Here is a 26,030-nt window from a genome sequence, read left to right as displayed (position 1 = left end):
AGATTTCGTGCCACAGAGATGATGTACAATGACTGCAGTCTGTGGTATTCTGAGGGCCACTATCTAAATGGCAAAATTATAGTAACATTTGCCTGATTCTCATTTCTTTTGTTTTGAGGTATCTGGCAAAGGATTAACTGTTACGGAATTACAAATACTTAAGACTGATTTTTTTAAAAATGCACTGGGATTGCTATCTTTCTCCAACCTTTGTCCAATTCAATGAACTCTCAAATGCTCTCACTGGGTTTCTAGCCTGCTAATTCACTTTTTCTGTTTCAATCATTATACTGGACATAATATTGCCCAGGTAAGCCTGGCTTAAATTACCCAGGAAAGCACTGTTGAAACTACATTATTAATCCTTTAGGAAGAACTAAATTTAAAAACACCAAGCAAAACCACAATAACTTTGACTAACATTTTCTTGCAGCACAGTCTTGTATGCAACTCCTTGTGGTTCCAATACCTTCTCTCCATGTGACACAACAAAACAGCACTTACTTTTTTTTCTAGACACTATATTGAAAACACTGTTGCTTGCCTAAGTAGATTTTATCCTTATGGCCTGCAGAATCCTTCTGGATTGAATATGCTTCTGTTGGCTTCTACACGTTTTCCTTATTTACAGACAGAAATCGAAGCAAATGCATTATTCTGCATTTATGCATTATGTTGCAAAACATAACTTCAACCTTCTATAATACAAATATACAATACTTGACAACAGAAAGCCAGTGTATTTGCCAGTCTTGGGGTCACTTTCATAAAGAGGTATTTCATCTGCAGTTTTGTGAAGTCCTGTCTTGGGGTGACTTTATGATGCTGTATCCCCCATCGCCTGCTCTATGCCCAGACACGAATCCTGTGCCTTTCTGTGTATTGAAGGCAGACCTGAGAGGGGGCGGGGTGGGGGAAGGCAGTGGAATTCCCTCAGCGCTGTGTTCAAAAACACAGATAACTTGTTCTCTCGCTTCTCAGCTCTTGGCTTCTGCAGCAGGGAAGAGAGTGGCATTCTCTTGCTTTTTAGCTAGCTTCTTGTTCATTACCTGAGGAAAGAGGTTTTCCTGGGACTTTGGATTCTTCTTCTTCTCTTCCAGACTGTTCCGCAACATCAGAACATCACTGGGAGACCCTACACCATGGCCCGGAGGGGCCCATGCTGAACCCCAGCTCTGGAGAGGAAAGAGCCACACCACAAAGACTTCGAATTTTACCAGGTTCTCTCCACAGAGAGAGGTTTTGTTATTAGACATTAGTCTTTTTCCCGTGCCCGCATGCACTTTTGCTTGTTAAATAAATAGTTATTTTCACTTTTCTCCGAGGAAAATTTTTTCCAAACCTGGTGGGGGAGGGATGGCTGTAACCTGCCTTCTACCAGAGGATGTTCATTTTGGACGTTCCTCCCAATTGGTCTCAAATGAAGACAAGTCCCCACATAACGTATTATCAAGTGCTGATATTACATCTAAGGCAATGTTTGCCCTGGTACAGAACAGGGCTTAGGATCTGAGACTCAATACACTGCTGCCAGAGACATGCTCCAGCTCTCAGTCTATCTGCCATGCTCACAGGAATGCATCACAGAGCATCTCCTATTCTCAGTCTCTGCCTGTTGGATGATTTACTAAAGCATGACAGCACTTTTGCACCCTTAAGCAGAAGTTAGTTCTGCCTAAGAAAATTACAACAGGTTCAGCACCATAATGAAGGCTGCAAAACAGCTGTAGAGGACCTCATACCTTAATGGATACTAAAGAGTTCACTTTTTAGGGAGATTGTATAAATACTCCAAACTGAATTAAAAGCTTTCTCACAACTCACACTGTTTTAGGCAAAGCTAAAAATAACCAGAAAAAAACCTCCACACCCCTAATGGAAATGAGGATTGTAGAGTCAGTACTCACAGACCTGCTTGTTTTTAAATCAGGATTATTGCTTGAACAGTAATGATTCATTTCTTTACATGTACAGACAACAGATTTAGGCACAGATGCACACACATGCAAATGGGAAATAGAAATTCCTGCCTGTGCCACCAGAAAAGATTTGGTTTCATTCTGTCAGCCAGGCTGGTTGTGAGCAATCTTCTCATAGCTTGCTCAGGATTATTTATGAGTTGCTTAGTTTAGAGACCTGGCCAGGATTCAGGCCTTCACTATGCACAGGAAATCTCAGCCTTTGGCATTATGGCCCATCCGTTGTAAGCAAGATTCTGTCCTTCCAGCAGCTCTTCAGGCTACTCAGTGTTTTTGGCAAGAAACCCACTGTGTTCCTTTCTTTCAACTGTAGTTTTCATAAAGGCTGGGCCAGAATTCCCTCTTCGAATTCACTGACAGCATACAACCTCTCTGCTGCAGTTTTTTTGTACCACAAAAGATACAGGTTTGCTTCTGAGACCATTTTCAACACATCACCATGCGATTATGCTCAGGATCCAGTCTAAAAGGGCTAGGACACCATACGTTCATCTCTAGGTTTTCTAGTTCCAAACTACCTTTCTACTCTCGTTCCGTTTTCCAATTCATTAGCTCATTTCTAGAGTAAGCAACCTTTATGCAATCAACTACCTACACTTGTACTAGAAACTAATGTCAATATACTAAAATACTAAATACTAATAAAATGTTAATGCATTTGTTCATTGATTACAGAAAAAAAAGTCTCTATGAAATCTGGTCTTCATAGAGAAGGGGTGTGATTATCAGCTCTTACAAGAAAGGAGAGAGCTGGCTTCTGTTTCCACTTCAAAAAAATTTGAAGGGAATTCCAAGGACTAAAGCTGTAGACAAGACCAGACCCCAGAACACCAGTCACTGAGGATCTCATAGTTCCAAAGACCTGTATGACAAACAGCAAGTCTGTACTAAAAGAATGACTCATCAGGCTTACATTTATATTTCAACTGAAGCCTTCTTCCAATGGCACAGCTGGGCACTTGCTTGATACCGATTCTTGTGTGGCAGGCAACAATACCAATTCATGAAGTACTCTGGTGTTCTCCATATATCACTCACTAAGCAGGCACTTTTGAAATACTTGAAAAGTGTCTACATCCCATTGAAACTAGGCTCAAATTATTGTGTAAATGAAGCTTCAGCATTCATGAAGAATATTTCTCTGTTTAACCCTGCTTAGTTTGTGAGAACTGATAGGATCACAGCAGAAATCAGTATGTCCGGAGGTCTAGCAAACTAAAAAATAATTATTATCCTATTAAACAAGGAAACAAGCTGACAATGAAAGTACTTTGCATCTTTTCCTGTAAAGGCTGGAGCTAAGGAGGAACAAGAGCCATTGCTGGCAGCGCATTTATAAATCAGTGCTCCCACCTTGCCAAAGAATGCAAGACAATCTTGGGCAGCAGTTTCTTTCCCACAGGGCATTCAGACAGTATGACAAGTCTAGGAAGTTTTCAGTACAAATCCTTGGTGAGCACCAGCTGCTAGAAAGTAGTTGGCATAGTAACTAATGATTCTGTCTAATGTGGCAGCTCCCAGCATCCTGCTGACTTATGTTCAGGCACTCAGAAAAACACAGAACATTTTCTTTGGCACACTGCGTGTTTCTTCCATCCCTAACAATAGGTCCTAGATTGGGGCTGGCTACGGAGCAATGATAAACAGAGTGGGATAAAGCCCAGGACGCTGGGGGCCTGGCTGGGATGCAGGAGTGTTGGGCCTCTCACTTGCCTCAAGGCCTTTCTTTGTCTTTCTCCCTCTTTCCTTCCCCTCAGCTTCAAAAGCAATAAATTAAAAACTGAAAAACAGAGCAACAAGTCTCTGAGAATGGTTTGCTTCTGGCCTCTGCTGTTATCAGGAGTGTCTATGAAAGAGCAACTTTGGTGCAGTTTAGTCAGCAAGAGTCTACATTTTAGCATGGACTGTAGCTCTGATTGCTGGAACATGCAAGCCTCTAAAAGCCTCCTGCTTTGTAACATAAGCATGAGCTGTGTTACAAAGGTAAAGAAAAATAGTTTCAGTAAACACCAGGGGCGAACAAAGCATTTTGAATATACCTAAAAGAGCTAAGCCTGGGATTTTGGAGATCTGAGGCACTGGGAGCTGTCCAGAACTCACCATGGTACAGGTACTTGAAGACAGGGAAGAGGCAGGAAGCAGCTGGCCTGTATAAAATGAGGATGCCATCACTTGACCTGCAATCTACTTTTGTACTCTTCAACAGAAGCTAAGGAAAAGCTTTTAAAGTTAATGAGCATCTTGTTAAGGCTGCATTGGCACAATCAACTTGCAGAACTGCATTTTGGGTTCACATCCAGTTCAAAGTGACAAGTACAGTCTCCCATGGTAGAAGTGGTGCAGAGATGCGAGAAAGTTTCTGTCACAGACCATCAATCAAACTTTCCTCTCTTAGTGATGAGGCATCTTGAAATAGTTTCACCTTTAGTTCTTCAGCTCCCCTGTTTCCCAGCAGCTCAAGCTATTTTACCTACAGAAGGGGCTCTTACCCTCCATATATTTGTGCCATGAGAAAACAGAAGCTGCGAAACATACATGTGCAAAGTCTTAGGACTGAGTTGGTTTAGGCAAAGAACATGAATTGTGGATTTAACTACAATTTCCAAATCCATTCACAGGTTAAATGTAAGAGTTACCAGAGGAACAATTCAAGCATTCCAGGACATTTTAATATGCATAATATCTAGCAAATGTCAGGAGTCCCCCTCTGCTATTCTCACAATTCTCCCTTTCAGCTGAGAGAACTGATATTGTTACAAGAATTTTATTCAGAAACAAATACATGAGGAAAAGCATCCAAATTATCTCCTTGTGCTGCAGGATCAACACGTTTCAGTGGCTGTAGGAGTCCATGTGTCACCCTCAGCTGCACAACTCCACACGCAGGTATGCATTCAGTGTCAAGAATTTCCCCCAACATTCCCAATTAAACGTAAATTTTCTCTGTTTTATTATATGACATTCCTCCTATTTCAGGACTAAACCTTCATTACCAGAACTATGTCTCCTTTGAGCTCAGCCAGCCTTGGCACCCTTAACTCCCTTCTTTTTCCTCAACTCAGTCCCTTCTGGCCTTGACTGCACATTGCTTTTCTGTGAACTTTTTCCACTTTATTATTCCAGATGTGCATGCACAATAGCTATACAAGGAAAGCCCACTGCCTTCTTGCTCCTTCACTTTTTTCTACAAGTACTATCGAAGTCCACAGGCTTCCTTCTTTTCTGGTATATGTTGCTGGATAATTTAGTTCCTGCTTCCTAGCTTCTGAAAATTATTCTTGCTGTTTCCTTGCCATTGATAAACCTGGGTCTTGGAACATAAGTATTTTCTTATAACAAAGGCAATGCAGTTCAGGAATTAAATGCCTTTTACATCATCATGAGGCAATGTCATGAGTGTTAAGTGTCTAACCTGCTAGGTTAGAAATGAGGTGCATCAAAACAGCCTTCTGATAGCCTAGGAGGAGAAGGGCAGAATAAGATTAGGGAGCACTGGAAAACCTCTTCAGGCAAGGCCTAACCTATCTCAGCTATTCCTGGATTTAGCTGGCATTATCAGTCTCTTACTTTCAGAAGAACTAAACTTGCCAGTCTCAACAAATTAAATCAAATATTTACCCTTCAGTGGAGACAATTTTTGTTGGGCCCCTAGTAGCATCCTTGGCTTCATGCCTGTTACAAAATACTGTCAATCTCTCTGATCTGGGGAATACTTGGCAGGTAAACAACGCTTTTTCTTCTTTTTACACATGGCAGCTCTGAAATTCACTAGCAGAAAGGCTGAATCAAGAAGATAACCAACAGACAGCTGACTGCAAAGTTCAGTGTCTTCATCCTATTGTGGCTCATCAGGTCACTGGAGAAGTAATGATGGTAACTGAGCATATCTCCTCCAAGTGATCTAGATTAACAAAAATCACACAGCCTTTCTACCCTCAATTAGTGCAAACACAGGGTTGAGCTTTACTGAGTGGAAGGCACTTCTGGCTTCATGTTTCTTGCACGTATTTCCACACCTGCAAGCACAGTTGCAGCCTGCAAAAATATTTTAACAGCAAGACGTATATACGGTAAGACTAAAACAGAAACCTGGTATCATTTTGCTCTCATAAGGAAGTTTTGGGGAGGATTACCCACTTAACTCTGACATGCAACTGCCTGAACTGTGTTGTGTGGTCCTGCATACTCAGCCCCAAATTCAAACTATTAATTAATTAAGGAAGTTCAGCCAGAGCAGGGTGAACCCAATGAATTTACCTCACCGTACTGTCTGGATCTGCTTTTATTAAGGTAAGTCATTCAGACTAAGAACATGTGTTAAGTGCTATCTTAAATTTGATCACTAATCCTAGTCCAGGCAAAGTTTCTGAAGTGAATATACCCACTTCACAGAAGCCAAAGGACCAGAAAATTAGATGCAGTATGGAACCACTTATAGACAGGAAAGGTGCTCCTCACTGAAGAGGTTCCACTGTAAAAGCCTAGCATGAATCAAGTGGACCAACTTGATGAAGATGAGTTGTAACGACATTCTTCTACTCTTTCTCTTTCACTGTAGACAAGTTTATTGAAAACCAAACTGAAAAAGACTTACAGGCTCTATTTATTTCTAGACATAAAGCCTTTTTTAGTGCTTTACACAAGCAGACTTTGCATTTTATGGGTGGATAGCAGCAGTAGCACACAAGGCTGAAAACAGTAAACAGGCACTGTCTAGAATATACTTTTGACTGAGCCTGTAATTGAAGTCACTAATCTCTCCTGAAAACCCATACTCCTCACCTCTCTCTAGAGAGGCAGGGGTTAAGTCAGGACCACTAAATTAGCCCTGCACCCTGTAATGTCTTTGAAAAGCTGCTCACAGGGTTTACAGGGAAAGAGTGAGACTGTAGCTGCTGTCCAAGCCAACATTTGGTTCCTATTACAGTGAATAAATCTCCCCCTCCTCCTTTTCTTTTCTTACCCCTTTTTATATTAAAAGTCCATCAAACACATTTTTTTCCTTTCATATTTTCCATTAAGTTTCCTCCTGCATAAGCTTTCCCAGAGTGTGGTGCTCTTCACTGTATGTGCTCAAGCAGCAGCTGCAAGATCCCAGTGAGTAAGAAAATGGGGAATGAAGAAGCTCAGGCTCCTCTTTAAATCCCAAGAGGCAAGTGAAAAGTTACAATTGGGCTAAACTGGTGAAATCTAGAGTACTTGATAAGAATAAACAGACATAAAAAACAGGCTGTTGAGTTTTGCAGGGTTAGGATTCATGAGATAGGGGAGAGTACTCAAAGCTCTGCCCCTGCCCAGAGCTAAATGCTCCTGTCACCATCAGTATAATGAAAGACATAGCACAGGATGGTGTTACACTAGAGGGCCTTAAGGATTCCTTAGGATGTGCTTTCCAGATCTCATACTACTTGAGGCCCAGATAAAATTTTTAGTGCTGTATGACCATGCAGTAGAGACATCTCATGCACTTAACTCTGGCTATTTTGTTGTCTAAATATTAAATATCTAGTACACTGAAACCTCTAAAGAGCATGTCAAGCCTCTAGATTCCACAAAATTAGCACTGAAATTAATTAAAACAACTAACTTGTCTTGACATCCAGTACAACTATCACCTTGTTATGTGGTAGATGAAGACTCTCTTATGAGTGTGTCTTAGAGAAGACTTGATAAATCTGGCAGCTTAGATGGTCTGTCTATGGGGACAGTGCAGCTGAAGTATACAGTTGCCTGACATCATGACTATACATCTCAAGAATTATAGCCAGATACAAGAATTTCACAAAAGAAGCAATAACTCTACATTTATAATCTATACACCTAAAGGGAAGGCTAGAATCTGTTCTGTACTTCCTGAGCAAACATCTGCAAATTCACCTATCAGGGATTGTGGAAAGTGTCACCTGAAAGCCAGCTGGCCACAGTTATATTAAGATAAATGTTCCAGGTAAAGGAGGCAGAGAAGCAGCATGGCACCAGTAAGATGCATCTACTGTGCTACCATTCAGTAATACAACTGAAGTCGTATAATATCTATCTGCTGAAATAAAGTAAAAGACAAAAAAATACAAAACAAGAACTGAAGGTCACTTCTCTGGGTCCTTGCTGTGAGGCTGTATGCTTGTGGTTAGTAGTCTCTTGTTTCTGAAAAATTCCCCAAGCACTGATACAAGGGCAGAGTAAAGGTCCTAAAGAGACCTCTACCTTTAAACTACTGAATTTTATCAGCCTACATCCAATTTAATGAAGCTGAATTAGCTTCTCAATAAAAAGACAGATTTGCACAGTCCCCTAAACCTGATGATACTCATATGCTGGCCAAAGCAGCACCTCTAGCATTCTTATCTGCCCTACATTATAAACTCAATTCCATAGGTATATGTAGTTTCTGCTTTCCTTGTCCTTCAAGTGGATTTCTATAAGGTAACAAGGTGTAACACCAAATAGACTCTATCTGAGAGTGATCTCCCACCTGTTAAACTGAATTTTTTTCCTCCTCAGGTTCCTTTTGCAGTTTGTTTATGCTGGAGCTAAGGGAGAATTCTTTTACCTCCACCTCCTGTACGAAGATTGACTCACCTGCTGTGGCTCCCTGAACATTTAACAATGGACTAGAGGAAGAAGTAACTATGTCTGTGTCAGCACACACTTTCTAAAGTCTGTAACAAAGTAGTTATGTAAAATATAATCAGGGGATGTTGGTGGAATATGCTCAGTTACACAGAGAGACTCTAGCATGGGTTGTTACCTATTGAAGAAGCTGGCCCAGTGACTGTATATGATGCATAGGCGAGACCATCCTATCCCACACGTTGCAGAAATTTAAAAATATATGAAAAAAAGTCTACTTATACAGAGACCACAGATAGATACTATCATGATATAGACTTTCAGCCATCTTAAGAGCAGCATGGCACACTGACACCAAAGCAATACCAGGGGTGTGGTGCTCATTGGTTTACACCTTTTTTTTTTTAAATCCCTGCAAGCCTCATGGATGGCCACAAAGCACTGCATTGGTATTGTAAAAGGTAAGTGCTATTTTTCCCTCACTCCACCCAACTTCCTTAGAGGTAATGGAAGATACTTTATAAAAGTGCTTATTATTTCAACCAAGGTAGCACAAATTCCTAGCAAGGTTTTTCACAGGCTAAAAGTGACAGAAGTTTACCAGGTCTGTAGTGTTCCTTCTACGAATCCTCAAGAGACATCCTACTTGGAGGAAACTACTTTCCAGAAAATAGCAAATATGTTGTGTTTTGTTGATAGCTAAAATGCAGCCTAAAAAAAACCTTCAGAACAGAATGGCAGGTTCAATTTTGATTTAGGTGTTATTGATTTTTAATATGGAAAGAGAAAATAATTTAGAAATTCTACAGCCAGCACTGGAACAAAGACGAAAAACCAGTAGTGACATTTCCTTCCCAGAAATTCCTATGCATCTGTCCCTCTCTATTGCCTGGGTGATGACATACCAGAATTTACTGTAAAGAACTGCAAGAAAAGACTAGAAAGGCTTGTATTTTTATAAAGCTTTACCTGCAGTAAAGCTAGTACTGCAGAGCAAGAATCTCCCTATTTTTTTGGATTTCGTCCTCCAGAGATAAATACCACAGAAGTGTACTGCCTTGCCAAAAGAGACCATTCCAGTTTACCACAATTTTGGCCTCCTTGTTTTAAACTATACAGACTACAGTCCCCATTCTACTCTTACTATTGGAATCTATCTGGCTCTTCACCCAAAAACAGAGTTCAGCCTCCAGCATTTCCAGTAAACCAATGTTTCGACAAGCAAAATCAGAGAGGAGTTCACATTATCATAATGAAGTTCAATATTAGTGGAACAAATTGAGTTACAGGATCTTATTTCTGGCAGTGAAGAGTTAAGTGAGAAAAGGGGAAATTCCCAGCAAACTGCCTTCAGCAGATACAGCAGAGTGTTGTCTGTTCCTGCTTTAACAGAGGCTTTATATGAAGCCTTGGTTTAGCTACCACATTTCTCTGCCTCCCTCAATCCTTATTGAAAAGATGATCCAGTCCCTCTAGACTAAGCAAGGAATTCTGGTGCACCATAGATGTAAATCTCTGCCTACTTTATGTGGTCATTACAGAACAAAAGCTTAAAATTACTGCAATTAGTTTGGAAGCAGACAAAGCAGAAGATGGTGAGGAAGAAGCAAATAGGCAAAGAAAGCTGAAGTGAAATAAATTTCTTACTCTAATAGGCCCAATTAAGTGCAAGGTACTTCACTGGCATGCAGCACAAGGCACTGTAACTCAAAGTGTAAAATATAACAAAGCAACACTATTGCTAATGCCCATACTCTTGGTTTAATTTATTTTTTTTTTCTTCCCTCCATTCTGGCAAGTGTAAAGAATACAATGCATGAAGGCTGGGGCCACAAGTGCTGCACAGGGCTGAGGCACTATATCTAGCAGCTGCTAAAACAGAACATCAAAGTCTGAGCTCCCTTTGAAAACCCATCAGGCAAGAACCACTCCTCCCCTTCAGCTTCTTTAGGAGCCGGTACACTTAACCACTTCAGCGTGTTTGGCAGGTCTACAACCATTTCCAAAACAGGTGGTGCAGTGGAAAATCATGGGAGAGCCCCAAATCATTCAGTTGTCTCCTTTTCCCCAGCAGGCAGCAAGACACGTGCTGACCAAGAAGGCCAGCTGACAGAAAACAAGCACTGAGAACAGGAAATTTGTAATTAAACCTCTGAAACTACAGAAAAGGCTCAGGTTTATCTTGGTAAACTGGGCCAACAATTTCTCCAGGAAACTGATAGATCTGATGACAGACAAAGTCTGTCATTAGAGGAAGATGAGTAAAAGGATGTCGAGATAATTATATTGTATACTACCACGAGATGAGACAGCACACTCTAAAATGCAGTTCCCACACTTCAATATTCAGTCCAGTATTCATTGAAAGATCCCTCTCTCTCAGATCCTGTCTGCAGAAAATGCTCAAGTTGCACAAAACTTACTTGATCACCCAGTGCCTGAAGTATTTTTCGTGAGATTTCTGTCTCTACCTACAACTGCAGGCTAGGAGGTAGAGACTGTCAGCACTAGTTTTGTTTGCAAGACCTAGGAAAAAAGCTTTTAAATTATCTCAGTTTTTTCCAGGCACCTGTATTTGTTATGTTTTCTCCTCCAGCATGGACAGAAGAGTCTACAATGCAGTTGTGCCAGCTCTGCTGGTCATCCCAACTGCACACTATATCCATCTTTTCCCCTTGGGGTTTGAAAATAGGCATCTAGGAAGGGTGCTGTTTCCTTAGGGATGCAATTTTTCTGGATTCATTAATGACAGATTTTGGGTAAGCCTTTTAACTGATAGGTCTTTGGACTGTATATGGGGGTTGAATATTTCTACTGACTCTGGAAACCAAAAGCCAAGAGTAGGTATCTTCAGAGGAAGTACAGCAGCTTTCATTTGTGGAATTTGTGGTTAAACATGAAAAAAAGTTACACAATCCTATATTCCACTCCAACCCAATCCCTTTTTCTAGAGCCAAAATGAAATTGTTTCCTATAAGTACAGAGAAAACTGTATAATTAGTCAGAAGCTCCCAGACTCAGGAACACAGATGGGAACCGTGGAATCTCTACCCCAGGAATTTCACCAAGTTATTGCATGGAATTCTGATTACATCAAAGATGCAGATGCTAAACCCTTAAAAGGGCAGACTAAAATACCCCAGCCACTTGTGGAACAATGTCCTTTCAAGACTTCCCTCCTATCAGAGATAGGACACATCAAACAAGGACAATAACAACAGTGTCCATCAAGAAATCGCCATTGCATGCTGATTCTTTATACTTGATGCCTTTCATGATGTTTCAGCAAATATTCTAAATAGAGCAGACTCAAAGGCCACAACTGGTATATTTCAGAGAAAATTCATCTGCAGTACAGACAGGTAAGAGTCCAAACATGGCCTCCAGAAGGCTTGAGGTGAACACAGAAACATCTGCAAAGAGGTTAACCTTCATGTTGTGTACTGTGTTTAAGGCTCTAGAAACTCATTGGAGTGTAAGATGGTAAGCAAGCTCTCACATGAAGGTTAACAGTGTTAGAAAAAATCTGAAAGTAAATGACAGGAGTAGTTGGTACCTGGTTTTGCTACCAAACAATATACACCATAAACACCAGAGTGAGATTTTGATAAACAACACACAAACAACTACGCCTTGTGTAGCAACAAGCATAATAATTCACAATTCATAAAGTTACATGATACCAGGAGTTTAGATAATTTCAGAGGGAAACATGCAAACAGCAAAATACCCAGCACCACAGTTCTTTTACCTTTCACAGAAATGCTTCTCAGTAATGTCTACACTCATTCAGGTTTTGCAATGCTTTAGAGATCGTAGAACGTTAACAACTTTTTTTCTATTTAGAAAATATCAATAGAGAAAACCTCTGCACTACATGAACCATATTCTGTCCTCTACACCACAAAACAAACCTAGAAATTGATGCATAAATTTTGTCCTCTGAATAGCAGAGGATACTTCCATATTTAAATCATTCAGGTTATCAGCAGCAGCAGGAAAGTGGGATTTCAGAAACAAATCAAAACATGACTCTGAACTTTGAAAAAAGCAAAATCAGTTATGCAAACAATGTCCTGAACAGAAAAACAAAATATTTAAATGACTAAAGATGGATTGGATCCAAGTTTCTTTAAATATACCAAAATAATCCAACTATTAAAACTGGGGTTTCAAAATTATTTTTCCAGTATCTACTATTTTACTTAATATTTTTAAATTTATTATATGTGCTTACTTATAGAAACTAAAATAAAAAAAACAATATTTGTGAACTTTGATAACAGAGAAGTTATTATTCCCACTGATTTTTTAACAAAACTAATTCCACATTAAAACACAGCTCCTTCTTGAGGTTTCTTGAGGTTTTTGAAATTTGAAGATATATAAGCAAACTGTCAATATGCAAAACCAAACTCTATGAAAGACAGCTGTTCCAAACAATCTTAATTGGCAGCCTTCATTAGAATTGTTCACAAGGGATAACTCTAAACTTCCTTCATTTTTTGTTAAGGAATTTTGAAAACAGAAGGCGAGGGGGATCACTGTTAGTAGAAATGAAAATCTCACTCTCCTGGAGAATACCCTGGAGATATTATACGCAGTTCCTTATTGGAAAGGGATGTGCTCATCAAAGCACTGAACCTTAAGAACAGCAAAGTCTATGAAGAATCACTTGTGGGGCTGAATTTTTGGGCCTGTGCTTAAATCTTCCACATACACTTTGATTTACTGATTTCTTCACAAAAAATGGGACTGTGTTCTCTTTGTCATGCTGACTGCCTGAATCAGAAAGCCCTTAATTGTTGTTCAAATTATGATCCATCAGAAGATATTTACAGAGAAGCCAGAATCTTTAGCATCATGAGACTGTCAAAGAATCACACCCAAGTGTCTAGAGGAGCTGAGATGAGAAATGTATTGAACAGAACATTCTTTCTAAGAAGTTATTTCAAGTTCTTTCTAACACCACAACCATTGAAGTCTTAGGAAACTGCAATGGGAAGTAGAAGTCACTACACTAAGGAGTATGTTGTCTTTAACAAATAACAAAAAATTCTCATTTGAAATTCAGAATTTGACTGTGAAAAGTTTTTCTGAACTAAGAACCAGTATACCAAGAAACAAAATTCCTAAACTTACTCAATTTCAAGTCTCTGCATCTTCAACTTTTCAAAAGGATAAATGAAGATAAGCTTACACCTCTTTATTCACCAGCACCTTTATCCCAATATCAAAAAACAAACAGATGGTCGAGACTTGAGATTTCCTCCTCATTTTTATACAGTCTACCAAACATGAACATTTTCTCAGCTGTATTGTGAAAAAACTCAGAATCTTCAGCACTGAAGACATTCATGGCCCAACTTGGCTACATTCTTCACCGAGAAGATTCTAATTTTTTTTTCCAGTAGTAAGCAAATGAAGAAATCTTTATGCATGTAAAATGTTTGGACCACGAAAGTCACAGCCCTTTTACTCCAGAGGATGAATTTTGCCCAGGTGAAGCATCCCTGACAGCCAGCTGCCTATAGCATGTGCAGCACTGCCACATCATCTTTGACTAACTTTTCAGTTAAGTCCCACGTGACAGATAGCAGAAAGATAGAAAGGGGAGTGGAAGACATTTACTGAGCCAGATACAATCTGAAATTCAAGCAAAGGAGCCAAGCAACACAGAATCATAGAATGTCCTGAGTTGGAAGGGACCCACAAGGATCACTGGCATCCAGCTCCTGGCTGTGCAAGGGACACCCCAAGAGTCACACCATGTGCCCAAGAATATTGTTCAAACACTCTGGCAGGCTTGGTGCTATGGTAACTTCCCTGGGGAGCCTGTTCACATGTCCAACCACCCAGCAGAGGTCTCTTAAATTCCTTTTACTAAAGGTTGTTGTCTCAGTACCAGTTTTAAGTAGATTTGAATCAGCCAGGCTGGCCTGGCATCTCCCCATCTGGTTTGTTATGAACAGTTCTCAGATAAGAAATATTAATAAAAATGCCATGTTTGCAATAGGAGAGTATCTGGAAACTGGTATCTTTAAGCACTACCCAGCTTTTTTGCCCACTCTTCCCTGCCTTTTTTTTTTAAGAAGATATCTTTCAATTATTGCTACAGAATGAAATCCTAGAAATAACTGCTTGTAATAAAGAATTCTTGGTATTTCCATCCTGACACTGCACAGCCCAGCCTTAACAGTGCACTTAAAAAATTCTTGTAATTGGCACTGGTTCTGGACAACTGAGTAACAAGCTTTTTTGAGTGAGCTTTCTTGCTCATAACCAACCAAAGTTCTCTTGCCCAGAGCATTTTGGCCAAACTACTCAATGGCTGATAGTATCCAGTGCTGGGTAGAGACTAAAAAAGTATTAGTAACCACAAATGTAACTCATTATTATAAGTCACACTATTCCCTAAACAAAAAGTTGGTGTTCCACAGTGGAGTTCTGGTTGCTGCATCTTCTTCAGATTACACAACATACCTACACCTAGGAGCTACTGAACAGGATCACCAAGCAAAGCTGTCATGACATACACAGGGGAACTGAAATAATCCTGGCTTTTTTTACATTTTCTCCTTCCCCCTTTTTCAAAAGGGGCTTTTGTTAAACACTGGATCTCTGCGTGATTCACAAACAGCTGCTGCTTGATACCTGCAGCCCAGAGAAACCCTAGAGAGTAACAGGCTGACATAGAGCCAACAGCATGCAGTTCGCAAACTCTGGTGTCAGCTACAAAACTTTAACAGTCAGAAAGCTAGGGGAAATTAGGTGAAAGCAGAATCTTCACAGGAAAGGCCAAGTAACACTTTCAGGGACGTGAAAGGGGTTTCTTTGTGCTTTTGCAGGGATTTCCCATTTATATCACCGTATAAAACACCAAAAAGAACACTGTTCATCCTGAGGAAGCCAAGCTAAAGCATGACCTTGGGCTGGATGGAAAATACGAATGTGTGTTGCTGGTGGAAACTTCACTGTACAATGGAAGGTAGCTCCAAAACAAAGCCTAGTCAGAAGGAAAACCCTTTGGCCCCTTTTGCTACCTCCTGCTCTGGCATTTGTACTTGGTCACTGAAACCCTTAATTCAACTGAGCTTGATTCCAGGTCCTGTGGCTGCTGACTTCGTAGGCTTGTCCACAGACTGCCCCACATGAGGGCTGCCTTCTGGAAGTCTTTCTACATGGAACTCAGATCCCACCCTACTTCCAGCATTTGACAGGCTTACTGAGATAGCAGTGTAATCCTAATTCAATTTCTTTTCCTCAGCTGCACAACACCAATGTCTTCAACACAGCTGTTCAAGACCTTTGCTCTCACAAGTAGCCAAACTTCCCTTCTCACACTACCCACTACACCTCCATTTTCTTGAAGTGAAAAGTGCAGGGCAGACCTAGAAATCTCCAAAATATTCACAATGAGTTCAACTTCAGGACAGTCCTGGAGAGCATGAGGCAAATTAAGGAAAAGTCACTAACCTTGTCTTTCATAAGCCTGGCTTACAAAGAGGATTTCCATTTTTACAAAGCAGAATTCTGTATGTCTGATCGAGAGGATACAGAACACGAAGCCCTGAGATTTCAGAGTGCCTCACCGTAACCCACAGGAATAGCACAGTTCAAAGATGGGCCCATTCAATCCCTCTGTTCTTAGGCCAGGTGGACCTGCCTTAAGATCAGTGCCAGAAAGGACATTCTTCTGGGGAACTTCCCAATGCCCTTCTCAGCTGCACAACTGCGAACTAATTCCAACAGCTACGGCATGGTAGCACAGCTTTCATTTATACTTCACTACGTGCAAGGCAAATCAATGGATAAAATTTGAGATCCTTCTGTGAGGAAGAGTCACAGATGGATAAAAATACAGTTAAAAGAATTAGGAAAGGGGGAAAACCAGACATTCGTGGGATTCCCTGACAGCTCTGTGCAGAAGGAAGGGCTGGGCTGGAAAAAACAGGGCCCCAGGTTCCTGCCAAGCTGTCTGAGGCCGGTCCTTTCCAAATAGCTCAAAGAAACAGCCAAGGCTCCCTTGTAACCCTTTCAGAACTCCTTTAGAGAGGAAGGCTGCTGTAGCCAGAGCCACTCCTACAGAGCACCAGACTACAGGGTCCCCTCATTCCTACAGAAAGTAAGGAGCAGAGTAGATCTCCCCCATGAGAACTACAGGCACATTAACCCTCTGAAAACCACTCTGGAAAACAAGTATTTTAATGGCGAATAAGAGGTTTAAATAAATGCAGAGGAAAGGAAGACGTGCTCGTCACTTTGTAACATGAAATAGCTGGAACTGATACAGTGTATTTCAAAGACACGGGAGATCAGGGATTACTGGGGGGATATTATGAGTCAAGTAGTGAAAGACACTAGGAGATCTCAACTTGTTCTATATTCAATTAGGTGTTTAATCGAACAGAAAAGATCAAGCAATTTCCATCACAGCCAACAAAATCCACCAGTGCAGGAAAAGGAGAGTTACCTAGCAAGGAATGGGGAAAGAAAAAAAAAAAACCCTGAAAAAAATGAACTACTTATACCTGTTGCTCAGATTGACATTTACTGTAATAATCAAAGAAAAACAACTGCATATTAATAAAAAACTCAGTGTTTAGCATGGTCAGAAGCCAACAGGATATTGGTACACGTAAGTTGAGATAGAAATTAGAGATACACTAGTGTTATTTACATGAAACTAACATTTTACTCCCACTTGATGTACTGTTTTCATTTCTTGTCATCTCTATAAAGATAGCCAGACAATTATTAGAGGGCCAGAAAGATTTCCATTTAGAATTTGAAAAGAATGGAACTGTTTAGTTTAGGAGAGACAAACAAGAAGGGAGATGATAAAAAGATAGAGAATGAATAGTGCCAGAAAATAAATCAAGCATTTCTGTTTGTCTTCATGTGATCTTATTACAGGTACAGAGACTTTTGGCAAAATCTGGGAAAAAATTAAAGAAGGAAACTTTTGCATAATATGCAACACACCTGTGGAACTCACTGCTGCAATTCAGGGGGACTACATTTTTTGCAGAAGGTAAAATATATGACTAATGACAATATCAACACTAGACTATGCAGAACTAAGTATTGCAAGAACTACATGCCAGCTATCAGCAGTTAGAGGGCAAAATCTAGCTCCCCCTCAGAAAGGGAATTTCCCTGTTGTCCATCAGAACATTCTCTGTGTTTCTACTGATGTCGGTGGTGATAGTTGCTCTGAAGCAGAGGATGGGAGAATTTAAGAGATTAGCAGTCCGGTCCAGGATAGCAAATCCTGTGTTTACATTAGAGTAAGGTCAGTTTGTGGAGGCAGCTGAAAATAGAAAACCCATTATGCAGTATTGGCTTAGGAGAAGGTAGGAGACCCCTGTCATTCCCCTCCTCCTATCAATGTGGGCTGCTTGCTCTCCAAAGTATGTTGCAGGGAATAGGAGGAAACCTCTGGAAGTCATGCAGTCAAAAAGAAGCCTGGTACCCCTCAAATTTTGAGAGTTATTTGCAAAGATGTGATTGTGCAAGGCCAGCAGACGAAGGTAATGCAGATCTGTGCCCCCTGTGCTCAGCCAGGGCCCGTCCAGGAGATGCATCAGGCTGCAGCTCCAGCAATGCTTCCCAAGTAGGGAGGCCACACTTGCACAACTGCACTGGTGCCCTGCTGTGAGGCCCCAGTTTTCACCTCCGGCTCACAGCCCGAGCAGTGGCTCCTACGGTCTCCCTGCATGCAGCACAAACCTCCTTTGCCTCTGAAAATGGTCCTGTGATTAATCTCACTTATTACCTCAGAAAAGTAACAGTGCGGCGGCTGCCAGCCAAGTCCGACTCAACAGCGTCTGGGGAGCTGAGGCTGCAGGGCCAGGCCTCAGACTGTCTGGGCAAGTCACGAGCTTTCCGCCTTTCCTCTCCTGGAGGCTCCAGACAGACAGAGCCAAGGTCTAGCTGTGGGAAGCAGGGATCCTTGAGGACTGTGCCAATCCATGGTGCTGAGGCCCAGAGCAATTTCCAAGCAGGATGGAGAGCAATTGGCCCTGACAACATAAGTTTCCTTAGTGTGACCAATATATATATATATAGAGAGAGAGAGAGAGAGAAATACAAGGCGAGCCATGTATTTCTGAAGTTTAAGTCAGCCAATTCACTTCCACACTTAACAAGTTGTCACTGGTGACCCTGGGAGACATGCATGGAAAAAAAAAAACAACAAAAGGCAAGAGGCTGTTGAGGCAGGAGCTACAGGCACAAATATGCATGGATGCACATGGAGAGGAAGAACATACACAAACTAGAAATGGGATGACTTGCAAAAATGTACAGCTACCCAGGTAGTAGTTTTCACCTCCTCTCCTCAAACCTCTTCTGAGCAGGAAGTAAAAAACCCCAAATTCGGAGCTCTCAGAAATGCCGCCTCTCAAGGACCACAGGCAGAATCAGCATGACAGGGCTGCTGAGGCGATGCAGACAAAAGTCACAGAAAAATCACTGAACCCACCGTCAATTACTCCTCCGCCTCCAATAAAGAAATTGAATTCAGGCATTAAGGTAAAGAGAAGAGAACAGGCACTGTGGGGAACAAGGAACAGACATGCGGCTGTGCTAGCACAGGGCTGGACTCAGTGCTGTTGGGCTGCTGCTGCTCTGGCACTTCTGTACTGCTTAGAGAGAGAGGTGTTAAGGTCACTGCAGTTTGCTCAAACTGAACCGAGGGCCTACTGTATAACACTCAGTGCTTGCTGCTTTCTCCCTTCATTTCCTCCAAAGGCATCAGTGCCACACAGCCTCCAAGTTACCTTACACCTAGATGCTGTGCAAACAAATAGGCTCTGAACACTTGGCAAATGCAGCACCGGAGAGCCGCCAGGTAGCCTCCACTTTGCAAGAAACTGCAGGGAGCTTAAAAAAATGATTTGGAAGAGAATAAAGTTACCATCAACCCAGAACTACAAGGCAACACATATGTAACACAGAGAAAGAGATTTATTCTTATAAAAACTTGGCATTAGCTGCCAAGATCCCTAGGAATTCTCTTGTCCTTACTTTTAGCTGCAAGCCCATACATAGTTAACTCTCTCCCACAGCCCCTACTACAATACCATGCTGCTTCTGCCATGCTAAGCCTACCCCAGCCTAGCTCAAGAGTCTTGCAAAAAAAGCAAGACTGTCCCATCAACTACTCACCCTTCTATCCCTGCAAGAATCACCCTTCACATCTTTTGTCTATTTCAGTCTCCCTCTTCTCACTGCTCTTCAGAGCCAGTCAGGGTCCAAGTGTGACTTCTTATTTTACATTCCACAGCTCCAAAATGTAAAATAAAAACTGAGGAAACAACAAAGCCACTTTCACCTTCCCTTCATGTCAAACACAGCAAACTGCTGCCCCTTTGACACAAAGGATTGAGACCAGTGAACTATAATTAGCTGGTGATTGCTGTTTGGGGTCTTTCTGGCAACACTCAAAGATTCAGTGAAACTAGAGAAGCCAAATACACCAGCTCAGAGAAAACTCTCAGAAGAGACCTGGGATTCTTCCTCCCAAGTCCAAAGGATATACACTTGGTGTGATCAGAGCATCTGAAACCTAGAACACATAGCACATGTATCCCTAGCAGTAAAATTGGCAAGAAGCAGTAGTAGGCACTAGGTGGGGAAGGAGGACATAAAGTATCCACTACCCAGCCCAGGTTAAGGAAGGCCAGCAATTAAAAGGAAGGTCCTGATTTGGGAGACTGTCTGTCAGGGGATGCAGCACAGCAATCTTAGTTCATGAGCTGGGGTGTGCAAGAGAGCAGAGTGTACAATCATTTTGCTGTGTAGAATTTTTGGCATACAAATTGATACACAGTTTCTATTAGAGCAAGCACAGGAAGCTTTTTAAGTAGAATACCGGATTTCCTGCACCCACACTGTTGATTTGTACATGAGCTGTAAATATATGCAATGTGACCCAGAAGCATCTGAGATGCTAAATGTCTGGTCAGCATCTTCTGGTTTCCCACCCTATTTGATACTTCTAGGCAAGGAAAAGTAAAAAAGAAAATACACAAAGCAGAGATTGTTTGGGAACCTGGACAGACAGCAGGTATGTGCACACAGCCTGTGAAGCCCTGAGAGCTGTTGCTATTACTATCAATGAGAGTGATACCACAGTAAATTACACTTAAAACCCCTTTAGATCAGAAAATTGAAAAAGCATGTGTTTATATAATTTAAACCAGAGTAGACAGTCTACAAACAAAACATCATTTCTTGATAAACCTGAGCACCTTGGCAGAAATTATGAGCTAAGAAGTACTTCAGACACAAGGAAAAGAAGAGAATTCCCTTTTCTCTGACTGCAGTAGCCCTTCACAGGCTCTGTAATATAAATTTGACTGCCATTCTACTCTCTGACTGATGACAAGGAAGCTTGCCTGCCTGCCCTAACCAAATTCAATAAGTCTGTCAGAAAATCCAAGGAAAAAATATGCTGAGCAGTTTAGAAGTGTGTGGTCAGTCTTCAGGTTTGAGATCAATGTTATGAAAGAGCAAGAACCTAATGAAACAGAGATCTGAGAAAACACTGACCATTTCACTGCTGAATTCTTGCCAACTTACTGCTCCTATGAATTCTACAAGATGAACACGAGCAAGGATGGCTGCTGCTGAATCCAAAGTGCCCACTGAAAACACAGAAATCTGTACCAGCTAGGGAAAAAAAAAAAAAAAATCATCTTTCTTGCTAGCTTTGGTCCAGGTCTTAGATATTTAGTGACCTGCAGAGCCCAAGTAATTCTTGGAGAAGAAATCCACTGTCTTTTTCAAAAAACAAGTGGCACAGCAGCTGCAAATTCCAGTGCCAGAAGCCTCTACTAACCTCCATCTACTGTCCTCACAACTAGGGATCATGCAGCTGTTTGCTAACAGGTACTTAAAAGCTAGTTTATGTTCTGAATCAACAAGCTTCATTCTGTTAAACACCTGATTTTTTACCTTTATTATACAACCAAGAATGCTTTCAAGAGAATGCTTTTTTAAGAGCAGTTCTAGTACGGTCTTGGCTTCAGCTGACTCGTAGTTTCACTGGATAATGAGGAATCACTTTCATGGTTGTGGTCCTTGGATTACTTTACTAAAATTGTGATAAAAACTATATATGGTAATCTTCAGTAACTCTACTACAAAACACGTAATCACGTTTAGTGCCTTTACAGCATGATGTGAAAGGGTGACAATCCTGCCCGATGGACTGAGTGAGAAGCTGAGAACTGAGACAGAGCACTGAGACAGGACTGGGATTAAAGAAGGAGAGAACAGATTTGGCATAACTTCATTGATATACAGAGGGCAACAAAGGCAGGTCTGCAGCAAATGTGGCAGAGGTTGACAGTCATGTCACAGTAGTTAGAAGTAAGGCCACACACAACTTGGAACATTTCACCTCTTTTGCAGCCCTGCAGGCTTCTTTGTCTGAGGTGCAGCAACAGGCTAGGCCACCATTTGAGTGAAAATGGTGCCAATGCTTACAGAAAGTGACAAAAAAAAAAAATCTCAAAATGCACAGCAGCGCAGATTTCTAAAATAACATTTTAACATATCCAGAAATGTCCCCTGTCTCTTTATTACAAACCTAAGACCTCCTTTGCCTTTTGGCAAGTACTCTACTAATTTGTCACCTCATCTCATGCAAAGAAAAGGAATCAACAAAAGAAGGGATAACTTCTATTGAGATACATTTAGTTAAGTCAGTATTGGGAGAGTGGGAATTAAAGGGATAGATGATTTGCCTAAAAGAATAGCCTGAATCCTACAGACTGCAAGCATCAAACCAAAATTTTCTAACGACCTTCAGCAGCAGATTTACCACAGAGCCATACAAAAACTGTGAGGACTGCACTTCAGAGACAGATGTTTGAACTGGAGCCAAGTGCAAGCCAGATAAGAGACCCATTTACAGAACATTTCCATCCTTGCTGAATTTTGTAACTGATACACGAGAATCTTAATGGAACAAAACAGGAAGCTTTTCTTCAGTCAGCCAGCGCTGAGCACAGGCTAACACCCATCAGATGACCCTCTATGAATTGCTTGCTCCAATGTAACAATCAAGTAGCAAAAAAGCATTTACAATACAAGATAGCCATCTCCACATATCATAACCTTGATATTCCTTTTGGAATTCTCTCATTAAACTCAAGTTCACAGACCAAGTAATCCAGCACTGCCTCAATAATTTTTTTTTTCATTTCCAGATTTACATAAACCTCTTAACTCCCAGTATTTCAGCCATTCGATAAAAGCAGCCAAGAAGATAAAATAACTCAACAGGGAATCTTAAGGCATCTTTCTGACTCTTTTTCTGAGGATAAAAACAAAGCAACTGAAGTAGTGAAAGACTAAATGACTCCTAAAAGGTTTGAAGATGGAATCTTCTATCAGTTGTGACTGGAAAATTCTGAAGTATTTTCAGATTGCTGCTCAAAATAAAACAGAAACTTTAACTAAAAGCATTAAACTATGCACACAATGCTAGATGAGGCACAGCCCTGGAAGTCATTCAAAATGGAGCTTTGGGCAGCAGTGGTGGGGTTTGCAGCTATGTCTGTGAGCCCATGCAGAAGTGCAAACAGAGCTGAAAAAGGAACAGAAGCTCTAGGACAGCCTGCATGCTGCTGCTCTCCCAAGCCATGTAGGAGGGGAAGGCAGTTTACACCTGTTGGATAGGTTCTTTATTTGGATTAGGTAATAGCTTGCCTGGATGGGGTCCAAGAGTAGAAACACCACCACTTCTCTCAATAACTTTAAACCCCCGAGGCAAACATTGTGCTGGAACAGAAACAGGCCAGGAATTCATTTCTCACGTTCCTCACATTCCTCTTCTTTAGGCAGGATGAAAAGTAGTGACTGATGAAATAAGAACAATTTTGCTTGAGCTTTCCAAATCCCATTACAATCTTTCTGTTGAAGATTTGGGGAAGGATGAGCACTCAGATCACATGCCTTCTGCACTGTGTTTCTCCCTCTTTCGCTTCCCTCTATTTTCCAGTAGCATTCAGGCACCAGTGATAAGAACGGCATTTTAATGTATGCAGTACTTTCCAGACCTAAACTCATGTCTTGGAGAAGTTCTGCTTCATTATTCCGTTTTAAAAGATAAAAATGAATGCTTAGGCAAAGGAATCAATATTATTTACTGGAGTGGAAAGGAAGAACTCAGATCTCCAGCAGTCCTGGGCTTGTATTCTAGCCTGGTTACTGCAGCAAGTTTGCCTTGTTCCTAGCTTCCAAGATTCAGATTCCTGCAAGTAAATCTTGCTGTTCTTTGAACCACAGGAAGAATGGTTTTACTGCAAAATCAGTCCTCTGCCCTGATTCCCATGAGTGTGTAAGCCATAAATATAAATTCCAATGTCCAAAATTAATATAGAGTATAAAGAAGACATCTGGAAAAGAAACTCTGATAAATACTGCTCTATCTTTGAACAATCTAAACTTGATATTCAAGGAAAAAGCATGAAGATGAGGACTTAGTGGAGATTTTTGCAGCATCAGGTCTAAGTTTGCATTCTGCATATATGTTTCAATGCCAGCAAACCTAAACTTACAGATGCAGGGATGGGAAATGATCAAAGAGAAACAGACATTTCCCTCTCATCCACCATGTTCATCTATGCCCCTATTTCACCATGAACCTGACAGCTCTGGGAATACAGCTATTTTCATAGGGCTAGTTTCTAAACCTGAGAAGAACCATTACTAAGCTGTTAGCATCATGGAATTGCTCATGCTGGAAAAGATCCTCCATTTAAGATCCTCAAGTCCAACTGTTAACCTTAACACTACCAAGTGTGCCATTAAACCATGTCCCTAAGTATCACACCTACACATTTTAAAAACCCTCAGGTGACTCCACCATGTCCCTAGGTGGCCTGTTCCAAGGCTTGACAACCCTTTCGGTGAATAAGTTATTCCTAATATCTAGTCTAAACTTCCCCTGATGGAACTTGAGGCCATTTCCTCTTGTCCTATCATTTGTTATTTGCAAGAAGAGACCAACACACACTACAACCTCCTTGCAGGGAGTTGTACAGAGCAATAGTGTAACCCCCCACTCCCCAAGACTCCTTTTCTCCAGGCTAAACAACCTCAGCTTCTCCAGCTGCTTCACGTAAAACTTGTGCTCCAGACCCTTCACCAGCGATGTTGCCCTTCTCTAGACATGTTCCTACATCTGAGCAAGAAGCCAAACACAGATTACAATTGAGCTCCTGAGCGCATTGCATTCTTCTTCAAAAAGCTAGAGCAGCAATTTTAACTTACCTGACTGCTGAAGAGACAGATCTTTTGTCATCTCTATGAGTATCTGACTGAACAGGCCACAGTGGCCCTCTTTTGTTGAGTGGTGACCAGTAGCTCTGTGGGGCAGCTGCATTCCCCTTGCTTATAGCTCCACTTGCCAAGTCCAGGTTTGTTAACTGAAGAGGCAAAAAAAAAAAAAAAAAGAAAAAGAAACAAAACAAAAACAAACCCAAACAAACTATCAGAAACAATTAAATGCCAAGAAAAGAGAAAAATGTATCACTAAGTAAATGGGATAGAGTATGTACTAAGAGAAGTGAAACTGTTAGAAAATGGAAAACTTTCAAACGCAAAAAACACTGTGCTAGTTGCATAAAGCAGTGAGAGATGACACCAAGATCCATCATGCCCAAGATGAATTCAGAGGCCAGCATGAAAATTACAACCCTGCCATTCACAGAAGAACAGAGAAGGAAAAGGACAAAGATGGGGCAAAAATCCCAAAGTAAGAAAGTTCCTCCCATGTGAAAAATTAACTCCACATGCATTGATCAAAAGCTAGAAGCTCATATTACACTGAGTAGAGACCAGAGTATCTCTCCAGTTGTCGTGAGCTGTGTCAGTAAGCCAACCATGTGCACCTGTCCTGTCTCTACCCCTCCCTACACAAACATACAAGCACAACCCAAAAACATACGTACCTTGGATATAAAATTCAAACCAAAACCCAACCACACATTAAAGAAACTTCTCACACAACCACTTACAAAGCACTGTGTGTTCACACAAGTAAACACACAAAAATTACGTTAGGTGTATGTTTGCAATATCAAGCTCTAAAATCTATGAGTTTTTAAGCATGTAACATGTATTTCATTGTTTCCTTCCATAAGCATTCTTCCTGCATTGCTTATACTCTTGAAAGATCAAACCGTGCAAGGAGGCCCTATCTGCTGATGTACTGAAAAAATACATAATGCAATGGATCTGTTACAGCGGTATAACAGTTTACATTTTGGAAAAAAAAAAAAAAAAAGTAATAAAACAATACAAAGGTTGAAAAGCCAACTTTGCAAAGGCCTCCCAGTCAAGCCCTGACATACAACTACCTCAAATTACACAATCACATGCTATTTTTTAGGAGCAGCAAAAACATCAGGTTCTGCACAAAGATTAGGATCATATGGCAAACAAGACTTACCTGTATTGGTC

General features: G+C 41.0%; 1 protein-coding gene across 12 annotated transcripts in view; it reads right to left on the bottom strand.

The window, feature by feature from the left end:
* The window catches only part of TTLL5 (tubulin tyrosine ligase like 5), a 127,038-nt gene that overhangs the window by 26,510 nt on the left and 74,498 nt on the right, over nt 1–26,030 (bottom strand). For 10 of the 12 annotated variants that reach the window (XM_042047997.1, XM_042048007.1, XM_042048000.1 and 7 more), the window contains one exon: nt 24,840–24,994. The exons of the other annotated variants lie outside the window; for them this stretch is intronic. In XM_042047997.1, the coding sequence (XP_041903931.1) occupies nt 24,840–24,994 (155 nt within the window). The remainder of the gene's footprint in view (nt 1–24,839; nt 24,995–26,030) is intronic. 12 annotated transcript variants of the gene reach the window in all.

This window comes from Corvus kubaryi, unplaced genomic scaffold, assembly GCF_017639235.1.
Source record: "Corvus kubaryi isolate FWS band 111438036 unplaced genomic scaffold, C.kubaryi_AGA036_p1.0 66, whole genome shotgun sequence".
In the NCBI taxonomy this organism is placed as follows: domain Eukaryota; kingdom Metazoa; phylum Chordata; class Aves; order Passeriformes; family Corvidae; genus Corvus; species Corvus kubaryi.
Note: the sequence above shows the minus strand (reverse complement) of the source record. Positions and strands in the feature narration are given on the sequence as shown.